This window comes from Suricata suricatta, chromosome 11 (assembly GCF_006229205.1).
Source record: "Suricata suricatta isolate VVHF042 chromosome 11, meerkat_22Aug2017_6uvM2_HiC, whole genome shotgun sequence".
Taxonomy (NCBI): domain Eukaryota; kingdom Metazoa; phylum Chordata; class Mammalia; order Carnivora; family Herpestidae; genus Suricata; species Suricata suricatta.
The window spans coordinates 105,157,275-105,181,020 of record NC_043710.1 but is presented as its reverse complement, the minus strand read 5'-3'; the positions used below and the strand labels follow the sequence as shown (position 1 = coordinate 105,181,020).

Sequence of the window (23,746 nt, the reverse complement as noted above, 5' to 3'; positions counted from 1 at the left end):
TACAAATGAGACTGTGGAGGAATCCACAATGTAATCAGCTACTCCTTTCTATGGGCACTAGGACAATTGCCATGAAGTTGCTCTTTCTAGCACCATTTCTATAAATTCAAGAGTCCAAATGCCATGTGGATTCAAGCTGATGACTATAAGCTATTACTCTGAGAGTTAACATCATTAGCTTGCCTACATTGTACTTGAGGTTCCATTAACTCAATTCAAATTTTATTGAGTACGTACAATATACAAGATAATACACACTTGAATCTTGGCAACTGGGTCTTGATGACAAGGCTCACATGGAAACTAGGCAGTTTCAACTTTTCAGGAATGACAAGACTCAATCACTGAAAGGTTCAGCTTCATCCATTCTTTTCCTTGTCATGTGTTTGTTTATATGTCATGTGCTATAACTAGGCTAATAAAGTCTAAAGACATTTAAATTATTTAACTGTACCAAAAATTTCATTTTCTCTCCCCCTTTCTGCATGAACTGATAACCACAGCTTGGGATCCAGACGTCTCCTTAAGGTGGAGCTGGCATGGCTGATTCCTTTGCTGAAATAAGCAAAAGATTGTGGTTGCAAATTGAAAGCCTGCGGACAACTTATGCCTGTCTTTTCTTTTGGCACAAAGGAGACGCACCCCAGGTATACACTTGGTGGCTTCAGAACAAACCTCAACACAATCTTTAAAGGTATGAAAACATTTTCAAAATGGTGCAAATGGGGGAAGAAGTAACATTTTTTCTCAGGTACCAAAATTTCTAATGTCTATGTATAAACTGGGAATCTAGGGTAGGAGGTGTTTCTAGGAGAAAGTAATTTGAAAGATGGAAAATTTTAGAAAGGCAACATTTAAGCAATCTTTTTTTTTCATGCTTGTTTTTGAGAGAGAGAGCAAGAGCAGGAGTGGGGGAAGGGCAAAGAGAGATGGGGACCAAGGATCCAAAGTGAGCTCTGTGTTGACAGCAGAGAGCCCAGTGCAGGGCTCAAACTCATGAACATGAGATCATGACCTAAGCCAAAGTCAGCTGCCTAATCAACTGAGCCACCCAGGCACCACTGAGCAATCTGCTTTTAAAATACAATTTCAAGTTCTTGCACAAAGACAGAAATTAAGATGTAACAATGGAAAAACATTGAAGCTTATAAATCTAAGTTTTGAAATCTTTTTAAGCTTCAGTGGTACTAGAAAGGCTCATTAGACAAGAATAAGGAATGTAATTAGAATTGTAATAAGGATGCTGGAAAAATCAAGTTACATTAAAAGGGCCCAGGGATAATGTGATGATCCTGGTCAACATTTGCTGAGGTGTTCTGTGCCTACCATTTTGTGTTTAAGGGAAGAGGATAAGAATCCCGTTAGGTGAAAAACTAGCCTGTAGACTTCACCTCAACATGAGCAATCCTGTGTCTTCCTGGCCATTAACAGCTCAGTTGCATAGAGTCCATGATGGGCTCTCATGTCTCAGAAGAGCACTTCTGTTGAAGTGACAAGGTGATAGCCAAAGATGGCAGTTGGCAGGATAGTAAGAGATGTTGGGGTAGGAGTCAGGCAAGGTTCTGTGCTGGTAGAAACTTATTGAGGATGAAAGAATCAAGAGTTATAAATTTTCTGTGTGTTTCTGTATTTCTTTTCTGCTGTGTGTGTGCACGCTTGTTTTGTATTCTCTCTTGTAGGATCCTAATCATGACAAGTATGAAAAATCATAAGTCACTGTTGGTACTATTGTTTATATTTGCCTCCTGGATCATGTTTATGGTTTTCCAAAACTCCACAAAGGTAGGAATCTTCTTTCTGTGTCTTACAGAAGTATATTTTTACTTCCTACTTCAACTGTTCCAGGGAAAGTCCAAACGACCAGTTATACATCGCAGTGCAGGAATTTGAACAGCTTACACAGCCTTGAAGAACTAACATATTTGATAACCGTTGCATAGCACGGGAGAGGATAACTGTGTGTGTACACGTGCCTGCACGCATGCGTACACGCACATGAGCACATGCTTCCTCTGTTGCTTACGTATGCACCTGTAAATATTTTCTCCCGGCGTGTAGCTTGTTCATCTTCTTTAATGAGATTTCTGCGCAACACCTTTTCCTGTTTATGTAGTAAAATTTGTCTGCCTTTTTAAATAGTCAGTTCTCTTTGAGTATTAAGAAACCCTTCCCTACTTCTGTGTCAGATTATTTATCTAAATATTTTTTAAACCCGTAAGGTTGCTTTAGACCATAAATACTTTGGTGGATCTGAGTTTTTTCTTGGCCGATATTTGTTTCCATGTGGATGATCACCTTTTCACCTTTTCTGTTCTTCTTATTTTGTAGTTGTTTTCTTCTGTGCTGATTTGTCATGACATTTTTTGTCATATATAAAAATTTCTGATAAGTACAGGTCTTCTTCCATTTGTACTACTCCATTGACCAATGTATCTTTCCCATATCAATACCATGTTGCTCTAATTAATATAATGATAATTAGCTTCATAGTTATTCTTGAAAACTTGTAGGTCAAGTGACCTTTCTTAATCTACTTCACAGGATTCCTGGCTGGTCTTGGCCCTTTACTCTTTATATGTTTTACAGTTGGTCTGTCAATTTGATGGGAAAATCTTGCTTAAATTTTATGTGCGTTATATTAACCACGTGGCCAAATTGGGGAAACTAACATGTTCATAATAATATCTGTGCTTTAGCCACATTTAATCCCTCTCCATTTATTTAGGTCTTCTTCAAGATCATTTGGTAAATTTTAAAATTTTTGCATGTGTCTTATATATCTTTTATTAGATTTATAACTAGGCAATGCTTTATAATTTTTGTTGCTGTTGTAAATAGTGTTTTTTAAATACATTTTCTAATTCCTTGTTGCTGATGGAAAGGAATACAGTTGACTTTTGCATTTGAACAGCAAGATTTTGTTTTCCAAGATCTCTGGGTCATTTCTCTGAGTTCTCTGGCATTTCTCTGAGTCCTATACTTGCTTTAAAGTTCTGTTTTTCTTTTTCTATTTCTGTTCCTTTGTTATCTCTTTATTGAATTTAATACATTTTCTTTCATGTGTTGCCTTTCTTAAAATTTTTGCTAATTCTTGGTTGCGTGTATCTTCTTATACTTAAGATTCTGTGGTGGCCAGGCCTGTGAGGACTGTCCCCTGTTTTCTCCAGCATGTTTGTGGCACAGCTGCAGAAAGGACTCACGGCAATAAATGCTCTGCATTTGTCTAGGGTGCTGTCACACAGGCAGGGTCCTACCCTACACCCTCAAATATCCAGAGTTTTTACTAACAGTAGGGCACAGGAGTCCTCATTTCTAGCTGCCTGGTCAGGCACAGGTGGAAAAATAGGGAAGTGTTAACCATCCTATATATGCCCTCCTGTGGGCAACTGCCTTACCCTCTTCTTCCCATCAGTTTTCTCCAGGTTCGTAATAGCCCTGGAGTGACTTCCATCTTCTGCAGAATTGGAAGCCATGCATTTGGAGAGCTGGTTTTCTTCCTTGATCTAATCTCATCTGCATTCTACTTTTCAGATTTCTTCTTATTATTTTTAAGTAATCTCTCCACCCAGTGTGGTGCAGATCCCTGAGATCAAGAGCCACAGGACAGAGCAAGCCACGCTCTTTTTCAGATTTCTTATAAATTCTGCTCTAATTAAAATATCTCTTCCTTTTTCCAAGAATATTTAGAAAGCTTTTTTTTTCTCTCATTAGTTTTCTGGTGGGAAATTGAGGCTATATGTCCCTTGTCCTCCATCTTGAATCAGGATTTTCCTATTTATTTTCACCAAAAAAATGTTTGCACAGAGTATAATTCTATCATACTAAAAATTAAATTTTTATTTGAACTTATGGCAATGAAAAAATATCTGATAATTATCATCTGATAATACCTGATAGTTGAGACATTACTATGATAATGTTCCAATCTTTAAGTTCATTATTTTTATCTAGTTCCTATAACAACTAAAATAGGTTTAAATACCTATTGTGGATTTCTTTATCTGTCCTTTTAACTGTCAATTTTTGTTTCACATACACATACATGTATGTGTAGGCACATGCCCATCTATGATGGCTATGTTTTCTAACAAACTCTTACTGCTGTTCAGTGTTCATCTTTATATCTGGGTTTGTGCTTTGTCTTGAAGTCTATTTTAACATTAATATTGGCTTTTTTATGCTTAAATGGTGCTTAAATACATAAACATTAAAAATATTAAATAATAATCATTTTAGAGAAATTCGGAAACAAATACATAGTATTTTATATTTATCCTTCTAGTTACCGCTTCTGGTGTTTTTCATTCCTTCCAGAAGGTCCATGTTTCTAGTGGTCTAATTTCCCTTCCACCTGAAGAACTGGAGTTGGCACCCTCATTACGGAGGTCCAGCGCTGCTCCTTCTTCCAGGCTTCAACTTCCCTCTATGCCAGGCTGCTTGTGGTCACTCTCCAGCGCTTATGGAAGGGATTTTCTTTGGTTTGGGTTTAGAGTCTATTGTTATCTGCAGAGTTGGTCTAACACAAGTTATTCTGCTTTTATCAAAAATTCTGAGATATTACTATAATTACTATGATCACCAATTTTTTGTTGGATATATTTTTCTTTGTAAAAACATTTTTATTTCTCAAACCCTGGAGACGGTAATACAAACACCTGGTGTGTCCAGGTGTCATTCTCAATGCTCTTCACGTGTTAGCCCGTTAATACAGTAACATATCAGGTGTTTATCTTTATGACTCAGTTTGTTAGACGATGAAGCTGAACAACAGTAGTTAACTTAACCAAGATCATGTAATTAGTGGGTGACAGAGTTAGGTTTCAATCCAGGCAAATATCTCTAAAAATGAGCTAACCCGTGTTGTAAGCGTGTTGTAAGACTAGAATTCTCATTCACTGCGGCTCCAGGCAGATTGGCACCACATTTCTGGAAAACTGTTTCCCAGCATGTACTATGATCTTCGACAGTATTCACCACATTGGACCAATAATTCTGTTCCTGAGTCCTCAGCAAATAACCTGGATTGCAAAGATTTATACCAAAAGGTGTTCTTTGCAGAATTATAAAAGGTCAGTGCAATAAAAGTCCAAAAGCAGAAATAGGTACACTGTTAAGTTGTATCCATAGGCTGGAATACTATGTGAGCCAGTGACATAAGGTGAAGTTTTTAACACTATTTTTGAGGTCAAAATTCATTGGTAATATTCAATTTGTTCACAATCCTGTTAAATTGCATACAGAAAAATGAAAGAAAAACCACCAAAATGTTAATAGTAGTTATCAGTGGTTGACATTTTGTCACTGATTTATATTCCCTATACAGTTTCATGTCTTCCATTTTTAATAATCAATGTTATTTCAGGGACACCTGGGTGGCTCAGTAGGCTCAGCTTCTGGCCCTTGATTGCAGCTTAGGTCAGGATCTGTGTGACTGAGCCCCATGTTGAGCTCCACACTGATACCACAGAGCCTCTTGGGATTTTCTCTCTCCTGCTCTCTCTTTGTGCTTTCCCTGTTCACATGAACGCTCCCAGTCTCTCTCTCAAAGTAAATAAACTCTAAAAAAAAAAAAGAAAAAAAAGAAAGGAAAGCATTTTATACTCAGTTACTTTCTGATTAGAAAACAAACTTTTATAAACCTATGTTTATTATCTCCTAAGTTAACTGAGACAATCTGAAAAATATAAAATGATTAAGCAAAGTATAAAATATCAGAAAAAAAATATTTTACATAAAAGCCCCATGCATCTTAAACACGTTCTTAAGAATATTTTTAATGACTGAATTCTAGTTTTAAGATTAATAATAGAACAATAAACATTTGTCTCCTATGCAGTTAAAAAATATATTTTCATGTCTTCACAATTGTCCAAAGTGTATTAAAAAAATTTTTTTAATGTTTGTTTATTTTTGAGAGAGAGAAAGACAGAGCAGGAGTAGGGGAGGGTCAAAGAAAGAAGGAGACACAGAATCGGAAGCAGGCTCCAGGCTCTGAGCTGTCAGCACAGAGCCCGACATGGGGCTCGAACTCACAAACTGTGAGATCATGACCTAGCTGAAGTCAGATGCTTAGCCAACTGGCCACCCAGATGCCCCAGTGAAAGTATATTTTATCATCACTACTTTAGGGAAGAAGATCCTAGAAACCAAAGTAGATTAGCCAGCGTAAAGTGGAGCTCCACTACCAAATGTGAGGAAACTTATTTTACCCATGAAACATATATGATCATAAAATCTCCATATCATTTTAAGCTTTGCATCTGCTATTATTCATTTAAAGAATGTTGGCTAGCCTACCAAAACGTGTTACATAAAAACATTTTCTATGTTCCTTATTCATTATCATCTCAGATTTGGACTACACCTAAGATGCCCATCTCCCTCCATCACTGGAATTTTACCATGAAGCCTTCATGTCCCGAAGTCCCACCGCATCCAGTGGCTTCATCAGCAGAAACTGAGCTGAGAATAGAGAGAACCATGGAAAAACTAGATCAGCTGACCCCACCCAGACCTTTCACCCACAGGGTCACCACCACCAGTGCGGCGCACAGCACAGCCTCCATCCTCCACCCTGGAGATGCCTACCGTAGGGGGGACCAGCTAGACATCCTACTGGAGGCGAGGGACCACTTGGGACACAAGAAGACAGACGGTGGGGACTTCCTGAGGGCCAGGATGTCCTCCCCAGCTCTGAAGGCAGGGGCTTCCGGAAAGGTGACCGACCTCAACAACGGCACCTACCTTGTCAGCTTCACCCTGTTCTGGGAGGGCTGGGTCTCTCCGTCTCTCCTGCTCATCCACCCCAGTGAAGGGGTGTCGGCTCTCTGGAGGGCAAGGAACCAAGGATACGACAGAGTGATCTTCACGGGCCACTTTGCCAGGGGCACCTCCCATGTCAATACAGATTGTGCCCTGGTTTTAAACTCAAGCACTGAGCTGTGTGAGTACCTGGATACTCAAGACCAAGAAGCCTTCTACTGCGTGAGACCTCCGCACATGCCCTGTGCCGCACTCACGCACATGCATTCCCAAAACAAGGATGTTTCTTATCTCAGCAAACAAGAATGGAGACTCTTTGACAGGTAAAGAATTATTTCTGGAGACTACCTGGGGAAATACGGTAATGATTTTGCCTACATGTTGATCCAGTGGAAGTGCTATGACCATGTCAATTTTGGGACTCCATAGGAGCCATTTTAGAAAAGATTTTTGAATTCATTTAGGGACAGTGTTTATTTTCCAGTAGTCCCCAATCTTTTTAAATATTTAACTCTTATCATTGAAACAAAAGATATATAAACAGAATAAAAACTAAAAGCGAATGAGAAATACACATGTAAGTAAACGCTCGAATACATTCTTACCTCCACAAATTACGTTGCACACCTTCTGGGTATCTGCACCCCCTGGACTAGTAAACAGAGAAAGGGAAATTTAATCAGTGGCCTAGAACTGTGGGCACAGTAGTCAATTATTAGAAATAAGAAGTAACTGAAGCAGCAATGTGGCTTCTGTGTTTCCTGATCTTTGAGGTCACCCGCAGATTATTTTCTGTATTTGTCTCTTTAAGGTCAAATGTGGGTGTAGAGATTATGGAAAACACCACCATTAGTGTCTCCAAATGCAACAGTAAGTCCTCCTTGTGATAATGAGTGATGCTTAATACTAAAGCCATCTTTTTCAATATTTATTTGTCTGTCTGTTTGTTTTGAGAGAGAGAGAGGAGAGAGAGAGAGAGAGTGAGTGCAAGGGAGGGGCAGAGAGGCAGAATCCCAAACAGACTCCATGCTGTCAGCACAGAGCCCAGTGCGGGGCTCAGTCCCACGGGCTGCAACATTATGACCTGAGCTGATATCAAAAGTCAGACACTTAACCGACTGAGCCACCCAGGTGCCCCAGTACTAAATCCATTTAAAGCATTTCTTTCTTTTTGTGGAACTGTTCATTGTTCTCAGTCATATTTGCACTCTGCGCATCAGGCTTCTCTGTGGTGAGCCAAGATATCAGTTACCCAAGTGAATAAATGATTGGAATCACTAGGATATCATAAACCTGTTTTAAGAAATGTGACTCATCATTAATCTGTTTATCGGACAACATATAACCTGATCATCCAACACAATAACCTTCACATAACAAAATTGTCTCCCAATTTACATCTAGGTGTTTACCTGTCCACACCACCATCATCATCGCCTTCCCTCATCACTAAGAACCCAAAAATCTAGAAGTTTTCAACCCACCATCTGAGAGTTCATTTAAAAAAAAAAAATAAAGTGGGGTGGGGCCGCCTTAGTCAGTTAAGGGCCCTACTCTCGAATTCGGCTCAGGTCACAATCTCACTGGTAATGAGTTTCGAAACCCGCGTGGGACTCTGCACTGAGGCACAAAGCCTGCTCGCGTTCTCGCTCCCTCTCTCTGCCCCTCCCCCACTGTGTGTTTGGGGGGGCGCATGTGCGCATGCGCTCTCGCTCTTTCTCAAAAAAAGTTCATTAGTTTCCCCTCTTCATTTTTGCTGCCTTTCAAAACATTCTAACATATAAAATAGCACTTCCACCCTCAAATTTATTAATTTCTCTTCCATTTCTGTGACTACAAATATCTGAAGAAATCACTCAAATGATTTAAGACAAAATCTTTTGTGTCTCTGTAAATTCAGCATCAACAGATTGATAATTGCTGCTAAACTTATTCACACTGAAGTGTAAACATGTGCCTAAAAAAAGAGATGTCATTTTTTGCCCAAATACGCTCAGGCCAGGTGTTAAAATATTGATCCCCATGATGTCCAGTCACCACCTGTCACCCTGCAAAATTATTACAACGTTACATGTACTTCACACCTCCACGACTCACTTGAGTTACAACTGGAAGTTTGTACCCTTTTTTTTTTTAATTTTTTTTTTGTTTTATTTATTTTTGATACAGAGAGAGACAGAGCATGAGAGGGGGAGGGGCAGAGAGAGAAGGAGACACAGAACCGGAAGCAGGCTCCAGGCTCTGAACTAGCTGTCAGCACAGAGCCCGACGCGGGGCTCGAACCCACGACCGTGAGATCTGACCTGAGCCGAAACCGTAGGCTCAACCGACTGAGCCACCCAGGCGCCCCGGAAGTTTGTACCTTTTAATCCCCTTCACCTATTTCTCCTGCACCCTGATCTCTCCCCACTCTGCTAACCAACAGTTTTCCTATCTATGTATCCTGTTTTGTTTTGTTCATTTGTTTTCGGTTTTTTTTAGATTCCACATAGAAGTGAAATTATAGAGCATTACTTGTTTTCTCCTGTTGGATTTATTTCACTTGGCGTCATACCCTCTAGGTTCATCCAAGCTGTTTTAAGTTGCAAGATCTCATTCTTTTTTTTTTTATGGCTTACTTAAATTCTGGTGTGTGTGTGCGCGCACACATGCGCGTGTGTAGATAAATATATACACACACATACACATTTTGTAAATATATATACCCCCACACACACACATCTTTTCTTTATATATTCATCTATTGATAGGCACTTAATTTGCTTCCATATCTTGGCTAGTGTAAATAATGCTGCAGTAAATATAGGGGTGCATATGTCTTTACAAATTTGTATTTTTAGTTTTTTCAAATAAATACCCCAAAGTGGAATTAGTGATTCTTCTGCTATTTCTATTTTTAGTTTTTTGAGAAAACCCCACACTGTTCTCCACAGTGACGGCGTCAGTTTCCATCCCACTAACAGTGTACAAGAGTCCCTTTTCTCTGCACCCATCAACATTTGTTACTTTTTGTCTTTTTCATGGTAGCCAGTCTGACAGCGGTGAGGTGACATCTCATCGTGGCTGTGATTTGCATTTGCTAGTGATTAATGATGTCGATCATGTTATCATGTGTCTGTTGGACATCTCCATTTTCTGTGGAAAAACTATTCGGGTCCTATGCTCAATACCAGGTTGTTGGTGGGAGGGGAGGTTATTCTAAGTTATATAAGTTCTTTATATATATTGGATAGTGACCATTTCTGATTACGATTTGCAATTATCTTCTCCCACTCAGTAGGTGATGGTGTTGTTTTGTTGGTTTCCTTCACTGTGCAAAAACTTGTTAGTTTGATGTAATCCCATTTGTGTACATGAGCTTTTGTTGCCCTTGCCTTAGGAAATTGTTCCTGAAAGTGTTGTTAAAACCAGTGTCAAACGGGTTCTGCCTTCTAGGAGTTTCATGGTTTTAGGTCTTACATTGGAATCTTTCAATATATTTTGAATTTATTTTTGTATATTATCTGATAATGATCCAGTTTCATTTTTTTTTACATGTAACTGTTCAGGTTTCCTAATGACATTTTTTTTAATTCTGTCCCTTTTTTTGGTTGATTTATTTATTGAAATTCAAGTTAGTTAACATATAGTGCACTATTGGTTTAAGGAGTAGAACCCAGTGATTTATCACTTCCATATAACACCCAGTGCTCATCCCAACAAATGCCCTCCTTAATGTCCATCACCCATTTAGCCCATCCCCCTACCCACCTCCCCTCCATCAACCCTCAACTTGTTCCCTATATTTAAGAGTCTCTTATGGTTTCTCTCCCTCTCTGTTACCTTATTTTCCCTTCCCTTCCCCTATGTTCATCTGTTTTGTTTTTTACGTTCCACACATGAGTGAAATCATATATTTGTCTTTCTCTAACTTATTTCACTTAGCATAATACCCTCTAGTTCCACCCATGTTGTTGCAACTGGCAAGAATTCCTTCTTTCTGATCACCAAGTAATATTCCATTGTATATATATATACCACACCTTCTTGATCCATTCATCAGTTAGTGTACATTTGGGCTCTATCCATAATTTGGCTATTGTCAGTAGTGCTGCTACAAATACTGGGTTCCAGGCACCCCTTGAAATGAGTATTTTTGTATCCTTTGGATAAATACCTGGTAGTGTGATTGTTGGGCCGTAGGGTAGTTCTATTTATAATTTGTGGAGGAAACTCCCACTGTTTTGCAGAGTGGCTACAATTTTGCGCTCCCAGAAAGAGTGCAAAAGTGTTCCCCTTTCTCTACATCTTCATCTACATTTTTTCTTTCCTGAGCTGTTCATTTCAGCCATTCTCATTCTGGTGTGAGGTGGTATCTCAGTGTGTTTTGATTTGTATTTCCCTGATGGTGAGTAATGTTGAGCATCTTTTCAAGTGTCTGTTAGCCTTCTGGACATCTTCTCTGCAAAAATGTCTGTTCATCTCTTCTGCCCCTTTATTCACTGATTATTTGTTCTCTGGGTGTTGAGTTTGATAAGATTTTTATAGAATTTGGATACTAACCCTTTATCCAATATGTCATTTGCAAATATCTTCTCCATTCTGTCAGTTGCCTTTAAGTTTTCTTGATTGTATCCTTCATGGCATGGAAGCTTTTTATCTTAATGAAGTCCCAATAGTTCGGTTTTGCTTTTATTTCCCTTGCCTCCACAGACATGTCTAGAAAGAAGTTGCTGAAGCTGAGGTCGAAGAGGTTACCGCCTGTTTTTTCCTCTAGGGTTTTGATGCGTTCCTGTCTCATGTTTGTGTCTTTCATCCATTTTGAATTTATTTTTGTGTATAGTGTAAAAATGTGGTCCAATTTAATTCTTCTGCATGCCGCTGTCTAGTTTTTCCAATACCATTTGCTGAAGACTTTTTTCCATTAGATACTCTCACCTGCTTTGTCAAAGATTAGTTGGCCACACAAACATCTGGCTGATTCTGGGTTCTCTATTCTATTCTATTGATCTGTTTTGTGCCAATACCATACTTCCTTCATGATTGTAGCTTTGTAATCCAGCTTTGAAGTCTGGAATTGTGATGCCTCCAGCTTTGATATGGAAACAAACAACCAAAACAAAAATAAAAACAACACACAGTAAAACAGATAAATGAAACTAAATGCTGGTTCTTTGTGGAGTTTTTTTTAATGTTTGCTTATTTTTAAGAGAACAAAAGACAGTATGTGTGAGCAGGGGAAGAGCAGAGAAAGAGGGAGACACAGAATCCAAAGCAGACTCCAGGCTCTGAGCTGTCAGCACAGAGCCCGACACGGGGCTCAAACTCACTGCAAGATCATGACCTGAGCCAAAGCCAGATGTTTAATTGACTGAACCACCCAGGTTTCCCAATGCTGGTTCTTTGAAAGAATAAACAAAATTTGTAACCCTCTAGCCAGACTTATCAAAAAGAGAAGAAAGAGGACCCAGACTGATAAAAATCATGAATGAAAGAGGAGATGTCACCACCAACACCACAGAAATACAAACAATATTAAGAGAATACTATGAAAAATTATATTCCAAAAAAACTGGGCAATCTGGAGGAAATGAGCAAATTTGTAGTGACTCACAAACCACCAAAACTGAAACAGGAAGAAATAGGAAATTTGAACAGAGTCATAACCAGCAAAGAAATTGAGTCAGTAATCAAAGTCTCCCAACAAACAAAAGTTCTGGGCCTGATGGATTCCCAGGGAAATTGTACCAGACATTTAGAGTTCATACTCATTCTTCTCAAACTGTTCCAAAAAATAGAGATGGAAGGAAAGCTTCCAAACTCATTCTGTGAAGCCAGCATTACCTTGATTCCAAAACCACACAGAGATCCCACTAAAAAGGAGAATTACAGGCCAACATCCCTGGTGAGCCATTCTCAACAAGATACTAACAAGTTGGGGGCGCCTGGGTGGCTCAGTCGGTTGAGCCTCCGGCTTCGGCTCAGGTCAGATCTCACGGTCGTGGGTTCGAGCCCCGCGTCGGGCTCTGTGCTGACAGCCAGCTCAGAGCCTGGAGCCTGCTTCAGATTCTGTGTCTCCTTCTCTCTCTGCCCCTCCCCCTCTCATGCTCTGTCTCTCTCTGTATCAAAAATAAATAAAACGTTTAAAAAAAGTTTTAAAAAAAGATACTAACAAGTTGAATTCAACAGTACATTAAAAAAAATTATTCATGGGTACGCCTGGGAGACTCGGTCGGTTAAGCATCCAACTTTGGCTCAGGCTATGATCTCACAGTTTGTGAGTACAAGCCCCACGTGGGGCTGTGTGCTGACAGCTCAGATCCTGGTGCCTGCTTCAGATTCTGTGTCTACCTCTCTCTCTGCCCCTCCTTGTGTGCACGTTCGTGTTCTCTCTCTCTCTCTCTCTCTCTCTCTCTCTCTCTCTCTCTCTCACACACACACACACACACACACACACGCAAATATTTAAAAATTATTCACCATGATCAAGTGGGATTTATTTCTGGGCTGCAGGACTAGTTCAGTAGTCGCAAATCAATCCACATGATACACAACCTTAATAGGACAGGAGCCATGTGATTCCGTCAATAGACACAGAAAAAGCATTTCACAAAATACAGCATCCTTTCTTGATAAAAACTCTCAAGAGAGTAGGAATAGGTGAAACATACCACAACATCATAAAGGCCATATACAAAAGACGACAGCTAATATCCTCAATGGGGAAAAACTGAAGAGCTTTCCCCCTAAGGTCAGGAACATGGCAGGTATGTCCATTCATACCACTGTTGTTCAACATAGTACTGGAAGTCCTAGCTTAGTCCTAGCCTCAGACAGAAATAAGGAAACAAAATGCATGCAAATTAGAAAGGGAGAAATCACACATTTACTCTTCGCAGATGACATGATACTCTACATGGAAAACTCAAAGGCCCCACCCCCAATCTGCCAGATCTGCTACATGAATTCAGCAAAGTTACAGGGTAGAAAATCAACATAAAAATTGGTTGCATTTCTACACGCCAATCATTAGACAGCAGAAAGAGAAATCAAGGAATTGATCCCATTTACAGTTGCACCAAAAATAATAAGATACCAAGGAATAAACCTAACCAAAGAAGTAAAAGATCTGTATGCTGAAAACTGTAGAAAGCTTATTAAAGAAATGGAAAGAGACACAAAGAATTGGAGAAACGTTCCATGCTCATTGATTGGAAGAACAAATAGTTAAAATGCCAACACGACCCAAGTAATCTACACATTCAATGTAATCAAAATAACACAAGCATTCTTCATGGAGCTGGAAGATAGAATTATAAAATTTGCATGAAACAAGAGAAGACCCCTAATACCCAAAGTAATCTTGAAGAAGAAAACCTAATACCATTTATTGAAGAGGCTGTGTTTTCCCCATTGCATATTCTTGGCTTCATTGTCATACACTAATTGACTGTAGGAGTGTGGGTTATTTCTGGTATCTCTATTCTACTCTATTGATCTATGTGTCTATTTTGTGCCAGTAACATACTGTTTTGATTACTACAGCTTTGTAGTACCGTTTAAAAGCAGACCATGTACTGCCGGCCTTGGTCTTTTTTCTCAAGATTGCTTTCACAATTCAGGGTCTTTTGTGGTAACAAACAAATTTTAGGATCATTTGTTCTAGTTATGTGAAAAATACTGTTGGTATTTTGAGGAGTGTTGCATTAAATCTGTACATTGCCTTGGGTAGTATGGACATTTTAACAATATTCTTTAATCCATGAGCATGGTATATTTTTTCATATGGGTTTGCTATCTCCAATTTCTTTTATCAGTGTCTTTATTTTCAGATTACAGGTTTTAAACCTCCTTTGTTAAATTTATTCTTAAGTATTTTATCTTTTTGGTGCAAGTGTAAATGGAATTGTTTTCTTAATTTCTCTTTCTGCTGTGTTATTAGTGTACAGAAAGAACAGATTTATGAATATTGTGTTTTGTAACTTTACTGAATTTATTTTAATTTAATCACTTTTTTGGTGAAGACTTTATGGTTATCTATGTATAGTATCATGTTATCTGCAAATAATGTTTACTTCTTCCTTACCAATTTGGATCATTTTTATTTCCTATTTGCTTGTGTACAAGTCTTCCAATACTGTGTTGAATAAAAGTGTTGAGGGTGGACATCCTTGTCTTGTTCCTGATCTTAGAGGAAAAGCTTTCAGCTTTTCTCTTTTGAGTATGATGTTAGGGTGGGTTTGTCATACATTGCCTTTGTTATCTTGAGATCTGTTCCTTCTATACTCACTTTGTTAAGAGTTCATATCAAAAAATTATACTGAATTTGGTCATAATGCATCTATTAAGGTGATCAGATGATTTTTATCCTAGTTTGGTAATATGTGTATCACATTGATTAATTTGCCGATAATGAACTTTCCTTGAATTTCTGGAATAAATTCCAGTCAATTGTGGTGTATGATCTTTTCAATATGTTGTTGAATTTGGTTTGTTAATAATCTGTTAAAGATGGTTTCACTTAAGTTCATCATGAATATTGGCCCGTAACTTTGTGTATCTGCAGTGTCTTTGCCTAGTTTGAGTATTGGTGTAGTGCTAGCCTCATTAAACACTTTGGAAGCTTTCCTTTCTTTATAATTTCTTGGACTAATTTGGGAAAAGTAACTTTTCTTTAGATGTTTATTAGAATTCACCTGTGAAGCTGTCTGGTCCTGGACCCTTTGTTTTAGAAAGGGTGAATTACTGACTCAGTTTCATTCCTTGTAATGATCTATTCAGATTTTTCTATTTCTTTATGATACAGAGTTAGAAAGCTGTTCATTTCTTCTAGGTTTTCCAAATTTTTGGCATGTTATTGTTCATAGTAACTTCTTATGATACTTCATATCTGTAGTATCATTTGTAAGCTCTCCTCTTTCACTTCTGGATTTCGTGTCCTCTTGTTTTTATTGATGAGTCTGGCTAGAGGTTTATCTTTTCAAAGAACCAGCTTTAATCCATTGATTTCTTTTTTTCAGTCTCTGTTTCATTTATTTCTATTCTGATCTTTATTACATATTTTCTTCTAACTTAAGGCTATGTTTTTTTCTCTAGTTTCTTCAGGTATAATGTCAGATTGTTAATTTGGTATTTTTGTTTGCTTGCTTACCTGCTATATTTCTAACCTGCTATATTATTATGAACTTCCTAACTCTTAGAATTGCATTTGCTGTATTCCACAGATTTAGGAAGTTGAGTTTCCATTTTCATTTGCCTCATGGTATTTTTATTTCCTCTTTGATTTATTTTTAATCCATTGGTTGTTTAGTAACATGTTTAATAAATGTGTTTAGTCTCCATGTGTCCATGTTTTTTCCAGGTCTTCTTGTAATTGATTCCTAGTGTCATACTGTTGGGATTGGAAAAGATGCTCGTTTTGATGTCAGTCTTCTTGAATTTAATGAGACTTGTCTTATGACCTAATGTGTGACCTATCCTGGAGAATGCTCCATGTGCACTTATTAAAAATGGGTGTTCTGAAGTTTCTGAATGAGAAATGTTCTATGGATATCTATTAACTCTTTCTGATCCAATGTGTCATTTAAGGCCAGTGTCTCCTTATTGAGTTTCTGTCTGGATAGTCTATCCATTGATGGATGTATGGAGTGTCTCCCATTATTCTATTACTATCAATTTCCTCCTATTTCTGTTAATATTTGCGTTATGTATGTAGGTGCTTCAATGTTGGGCTGCATGAATAGTACAAACATTATATTCCTTCCTTGGATTTACTCCTTTATCATTATGTGATACTTTCTTTGTCTTTTGTTACAGTCTATGTTTTAAAGTCTATTTTGTCTGATATGAGTATTGTATACTATCTTTTTATTTTCATTTGCATGGAATATCTTATTTTCCTTCACTTTCAACTTGTGTATCTTTAGAGCTGAAGTGAGCTTTTTATAGGCAGGTTAAAAAATGGTCCTATTTTTTCTCCATTTTGTCATCCTATGCCTTTTTCTCTTAGAAGTGTTTTATTATAGATTTAATATGAACATGACTATGAATATTTTTTGCTTCATCTTTTGTTGATCTGGTATGTTTTATTTTTCAAAAAATCTATCCATTTCATCTACGTTTTGAAATTCTCTGGCACACAGTTTTACTGTAATATTGCCTTGGTACATTTTTAATGTCTGCAGAATCTTTGATAAAATTTTATTTTTCATTTCTAACATTGGTAATTTGTGCATTTTTTTTCATTGAAGCACTCAATGTTTTTAAATTTAAAGTATTTATAGTTATGTACTTAGTGCTATTTTGTTCATTGCTTTCTGGTTCTTTTTGTGTTTCTTCCATTCATTTCTTCTCTTGTTCTCTTCCTTTTTGGTTTATTTTCTTTACTGTTATATTTGGATTCCTTTCTCTTTACTTTTGTGCATCTATTGTAGGTTTTGGGTTTATGGGTTCACATGTTGACATACATATACACACATGCACACACACACACATACACACTTTTAAACTTATCGTTTAGGTTCAAGTCATTGTAAAACACTACATTTTTGCTTCCCCATCTGTGTTTTTATGTCTTACTTGATACTTTTTATCCTGTGTATTCCTTAACTGCTTATTGTAGTTATAGTGGTCTAGCCTGTTTTTGTACTTAACTTTCATACTAGTTCTTAAGTGGATGATTTACTACCTTTACTGCCCATTTGCCTTTATTAATAAAATTTTATACACACACACACACACACACACACAGATATGGCCTATTGTTTTCTCTTTAAAGAAAACCCTTTATCATTTCTTTTAAGTACAGTCTAGTGGTGATCAACTCCTTTAGTTTTTGCTAGTCCAGGGAACTCCATATTTCCTTCAATTCTGAATGATAACTTTGCTAGGGAGAGTATTCCTTATTGTAAGTTTTTCCTTTCAACACTCTAAATATATCCTTCCACTCTCTTCTGGCCTACTAAGTTTCTGCTAAAAACCAGCTGACAGCCTTACGGGGTTTCCTATGTATGTGATTACCTTTCTCTTCCTTATTTAAGATCCTCTTTTTATCTTATGCCATTTTGATTGGCATACCATGTCTTGGTGTGGATCTCTTTGGATTCAACTTCTTGGGGACTCTCTGTGCTTCCTGGACCTGGATGTCTATTTCCTTCTCCAGGTTAGCGAAGTTTTCAGCCATTATTTATTTAAATGAGTTTTTCTGCCCATTTCCTTCTCTCTTTCTTCTGGGATCCCTATAATGTAAATGTTAGTATGCTTAATGCTATCCCATGGCTACCTTAAACTATCCTTTATTTTTTATTTTTTAAATTTATTGTAGTGTTTGTGTCATTCAGTTTGGGTGATTGTCGCCATCCTGTCTCCCAGATTGCTATCCTATTCTTCTGTTGTATCTACTCTACTGTTGATTTACTCTAGTTTACTTTCCATTTCAGTTTGTATTCTTCAGCTCTCATTCGTTTTTACATTTTCTAACCCTTCAAGTTTTCCATCCTTCCATTTTGGTGAGCATCATTATAACCATCCCTTATCTCATTTTATTAGGGTTTGGGGGGGTTATTTTATGTTTTCATTTGAAACATGATTCTCTGTTCCTCATTTTGCTTGACTCTCTGTTTTTCTTTTATGAAATAGGAAGAATAATTATGTCTCAGTCTTGAAAGTGTGGCCTTGTGCAGGGGCGTCCCCTGTGTAAACTCTGTGCCTGGTGGCGTTGGCAGGATGACTGGGGCCAGAGCAGGCATGGGTCATGAGGTTTCAAGGTGTCTTGTGCTGGGGCCACCCTGGTGAAACAGCTGGACCTGGAGTGGGCCTGGGCCAAAGGATCCTGTCGCACACAGTGCCTTGCCAGAGAGCTGAGTCTGGAGTGGGTGCATGCCAGGTGGCTCCTGGTGCATATCGTGCCTGGGCAGTCCAGGCCACCATGGCAGGATGGCTGGGTCCAGCATGGCCTGGAGAAATTCTGTGGGGCATGCCACTGTGGGGCCCCTGGGCAGGACAGCTGGAGCTGGGGAGGGCACGCACTGGGGGGTTGGGGTGGGGTGGTTCCTCTAGGAGCAGCTGGAGCTGTTGTGAACTAGGGGCCCAGGACTTGCTTAGGGCACCCCTGGGAAGCTGGCTAGAGCTCTTGGACTCTGCTCCTGTCAATGCTATTAAGGTGGAAGGAGGGTGCAAAAAGTGGCATTCGTTAGCATCTCCAGCCCCAGAAAGAGTTTCATGAGCTTCTTGCCTATTTGGCAGGTGATCTGGGATTCGTAAATGGATTTTCTTCCCTTATGGACTAGTTGCCTTTGAAACAGCTAGTTTTGTTGTGCCGTAGGACAGGCAAGTCTGTATGTGAGCCCCTCCGTGAACTCCCTCCCTATTGCTAGTTGCTGCACTGGGAGTGGGGCACCCATTGTCACCAGGCCTCCATCATGTTTACCCTTCCCCATGTAGTCGCTCTGTCATGGGTCATGCAGCAGCTGTTCAGTCAGCCCTCGGGTTTTCAGGAGGAATTGCTGCACATGTATTTGTGGATTTGCTGTGTCCACAGGAGAAAGTGGGTTCAGGGTCTTCCTATGCTGATGCCCCGGACCCTCTGTTCAAAGAATTTAGTTTGATGATGGCATGTAAGACACTGGGGCAGACTGGCAGACTTGGGGGTAAAGAGGTATAAAATGATAAAATAAACGAGTTCTTATTACTAAGCAAGAATTGATCACTTTCATAGAAAGGCAAACAAATACTTAAATACTTAAATTTTACCTTTCTTGAGGAGGGGGAAGGGAGAGAGAACATGTTCTCGATAATGAACATTAATGAGCATCACTTAGAAAATTTATATCAGAAAAAACTTACTAAAAAGTAACCATTACATTTAAAGGATGATGTTGCAGTAAGCTTTTGCACTTCCCTTATGACCTATTAAGAGGATATTTAGAGAAAAATAATAGGTTCTTGATAAATACTGATGAATAATGTGATATTTTAGGAGATCCTATTTTGCTAATTCTTTGGAAGGAAAAACAGTTCCAGTGAAAAAGAAATGTGAGTTTGGAATGGCATCCACAATCCCTGGTGGACATGTCTGGAAAGACACATGAAATCCTGTTCCTGTAGTTTGGCTTCAATCAAAATGAAAGAATGCCTGAGAGGAAAGTTCCTGTATCTAATGGGAGATTCCACAATCCGCCAGTGGATGGAATATTTCAAAACCAGTATCAGCAGTACGCCACAGTCTAAGCTACTATTCATGTCTCTTAAATTACTTTTTACTTTAAGCGAACAATAGGTAATGCCCCTTCTTCATATTTCTTAATCACAACATACCCAAACTTTTCAAGACATCATCGTCTTTCCTTTAAAACAATTCATTTATCTGACTAGAAGGGAGCAAGTATAGAAAAGGTTTAAAACATTCCTATCCCGGCAGGATGCACGCCTCAGTTTGTATCCAGCATGCTCAGAAAATGGTTAACAGACCTGAAAATAAAATAAGATATTATCTTGTCCATTTTCTACAGTTGGCATGATGCTTAAGAGTGAATTTTAGATCCAATTGCCCTGGAAGCAAAATCTGGCTTCTCCATGTTCTACCTGGATAATCTTGGGCAATTTACATATCTACTGTCCCCTTCAGTGGCTTCATCAGTAAAATGCAGAAAAAAATAGTACCCACCTGGTAAGATGAAGTAATGCATTTAGAATTGTTACATAGTGAAGTTCTCTTTGGTTTAAGCTGTCATCACATGAAAAGAGAGCTGACAGCAAGGCGATGACTTTGCATCAGTTAGAAAGAGGCCAAAAAAGCTCATGCTTTTAGTATTAACATATAGAAACTGTGCTTCTTAGAAGCCATGACCTTTGGCAGGTGACTTATTGACTTATTGTCTGTGCATCATTTTCCTCATCAGTCAACCACATGTGATATTATCTGGTAGTTATAAACACTAAATGAGATAATAGTTATAAAATATTTAACACATTGCAAGACACACAGACACAAAGAAAGTGCTCGGAAAACTTCAGTGCAGGTTGGGGCTAGAATCCAGTGGCTAGAATCTTAGTCCAGCTTTCTATTCACTAAACCAAGGATGAATCAAAAATAATTAGAATTCACTAGTAGATCTTAGCAGTCTTCCCTGTAAAACTGTTACCGTCTGCCCATTGTGTCCTGGGTTCTGGCTGTCATCACTGGGGACAGTGCACCTTCTGTAGCTCCATTATGGCCTCTCTGACATGATGCCACTCTTGTGATCTCACACTTAGAAGGGAAGCCTATCCTCCCAATATACAGAGAAAATCAGTAGGGCCTTGGCTTGGAGCAGTCTGGAATTCCCAACAGAAGGGGAGAGTTTTAAATCGTGACCTCTGAACTCCTCCAGGCCTCTGTTTGGGATAATCTTTAAAAAACTTAAGGGTCTGGTAGCAATCTCTAACACCACATTCAGTAACAGTGGCTCTCTTAGGTTACAGAAAGTACTGAATTACCGAGTTACCTCACTCTTTGTCCAATCTTCTAAATTGCAGCCAAATGTCTCTTGCACGTTTTGTTGAAAGTTAAATCTTATAGCCAGCTTCGGGAAAGGAAATTGAAATAAATTAGCTGCAGAATGAAGACAATGATACTGCCATTTTCCTTCAACTAATGCTCCCGTGTCCTCATTTTCAAGCCCCCTGGGTGAAGACTTTAAATGTTGCCCTTTACTTCAAAGATGGCGCTGGTTACAAAGCGTTAATAATCCTCTTATACATGTTTTCCTCAGAAGTTCTAACTACAAAGCAGCTGGCCCTGACCGTCATGAAGGTCTAATTTATACGATGAAAAATTGAAGGACTTTATTTTATTCTATTCGTATTATATTTTCAGAAGTTCTAAGATTGGGTAGACTGTTTTCACAAGAATTGGGAGGAACTTCAAATTCAAGTGCAGGTTCTGTCACCAGCTGTATAATCTTGAGCAGGTCATTTCATGTCTTGGTTTTCTATAGCATGGCGATTAGATTGTGTGGGCGTGTGCGCGCGTATGTGTGTGTGCACACGCGCACAGTATTCCCCCCCCCCCCATCCTTTACCCATGGTTTTGCTTTCCGCAGCTGAGTTACTCACCATCAGCTGTGGTCTGGAAGCGGATCATCCTCCTGACACACTGTCAGAAGGTCAGTAGTAGCCTAAGGCCAAGTCACAGCACCTGCGTTATTCACCTCACTTCCTCTCATCATGGAGGCATTTTATCATCTCGTATCATCACAAGAAAAGAAAAAGGATGAGTGTAGTACAAGATACTTTGCGAGAGAGAGAGAGAGAGAGAGAGAGATCATGGTTATATAATTTTATTCCAGGATATTGTTATAATTCTTTGTTGTTAATCTCTAACTATGCCTAATTTATAAACTTTATCATAGGCGTGTATGTATAGGAAAAAACACGGCACTGAACCGTATATGTTCGCTCTGCAGTTCTAGGCACCCACTGTGGGTCTCGAAATGTATCCTCAATGAACAAGGGGGACTTGTGTATGTGTGTGTGCACGTGTGTGCGTGTGTAGGGGAAGGGGCACCCTTTGAGGTGAAGGAATATATCCAAATAAATGCCTTGTAAACTATGAAGCCTTTCACAAATGAATAGCAAAACTATTATCATAGATGACATGCTCAGTACCATTCTAACCAGAGGTAAAGGAAACACAGAAGTATAGAATATAATTCCAGTCTTAAGGAAACAGCATATTAGGTTTATTTGGTCTTTGAAATGTAAGACTCCAATGAGTACTTTCACTGTCCTCAAATAAGCTTAATCTACAGCTCACAAAAGGTACAAAAAGAATACCTAAAAATTTGACTACATCAGGTTCCAGTGAAGTGACTTCAGTGCTTTCCACCGCCAGTCAATTTGCTTCTGCATGGTGCTACAGGGAACATATGTCATTTCTTATCTGCCTGACACTTTTGATTCAAATAATTTTCAAAACCATTCTTTCATTTGAACCAATAAAAACTCAGTCATGATTAACGTATCTGATTATAAACACCAAACCTTTTATTCTGTCTTTATGATATAATTTTATACTTATTTCATTTTGGGATTACCTGTTTGTCATCAGCACGGAAGTCAGTGGATCTGCATGAGTCTGGAAAGTTTCAACACCAACTTGCTGCGGACTCGGATAATATCAACATTCAGTGGCAAAAACATAGTTATCCTGTGATTGGATCGTTGACCTATTCAGTGAAAGAAATTGAGTGATTGCCTGAGTCATTGACAGAATTGGAGGAGAAAAAAACACTATCATTGTTATTTCTCTGGGCCAGCATTTCAGACCCTTCCCCATGGATGTTTTTATCCGGAGGGCCCTCAATGTCCACAAAGCTGTCCAGCGTCGTCTTCTGAGAAGCCCAGACAGTGGTTATCATCAAAGCAGAAAACATCAGGGAGATGCACAACGATGTGGAAAGATTTAGTGACTTCCATGGTTACATCCAGTATCTTGCCATTAAGGACATTTTTCAAGATCTCAATGTGGGCTTCATTGATGCCTGGGACATAACAATTGCATATGGCACAAATAGTGTCCACTTACCTCCGTCTGTAGTCAGAAATCAAGTTAATATATTGTTAAACTATGTTTGCTAGATAACCTCTGAAATGTATTCACTTATTTAAAAACATTAATCAAGTGTGTGCTGTCACGTCAGATACTGTGTTTGACTCTGCACTCTCAACCAGCATGAGGTAATCTGCACTATGGCTGATCCATGAACCACAATTCAACCAAATCAATTATTTCTAATTGGGCTTCCATTTAAAAAAATTCTTAATGCTTGTGAAAAGGACTTGATCAGAGTCTTGTCACCCTTCTCAAATGGGAAGTCAACACTCCTAATGGTTAAAATTTCTGATTCGTGGAAATTCAGTGCAATAAAGTCATAAAGCAAATATTTGGAGAAAGCAGTCCCATTTTCTTGTTTCTACCATGAAAGACAAACTCAAGATGATTTCCAAGTGGCAAGAGAAGTCTTGA

The 23,746-nt window shown here is 38.7% G+C and overlaps 1 protein-coding gene across 1 annotated transcript; it reads left to right on the top strand.

The window, feature by feature from the left end:
• The first annotated feature begins 1,689 nt into the window (after positions 1-1,689).
• Positions 1,690-23,358, top strand: NXPE4 (neurexophilin and PC-esterase domain family member 4). Its single transcript, XM_029915005.1, is given in 8 exon segments — positions 1,690-1,782; positions 6,352-7,085; positions 7,574-7,632; positions 19,747-19,833; positions 19,836-19,952; positions 22,829-22,966; positions 22,969-23,125; positions 23,127-23,358. Coding segments are annotated over 8 exon segments (1,617 nt in total).
• Positions 23,359-23,746: the final 388 nt, after the last annotated feature.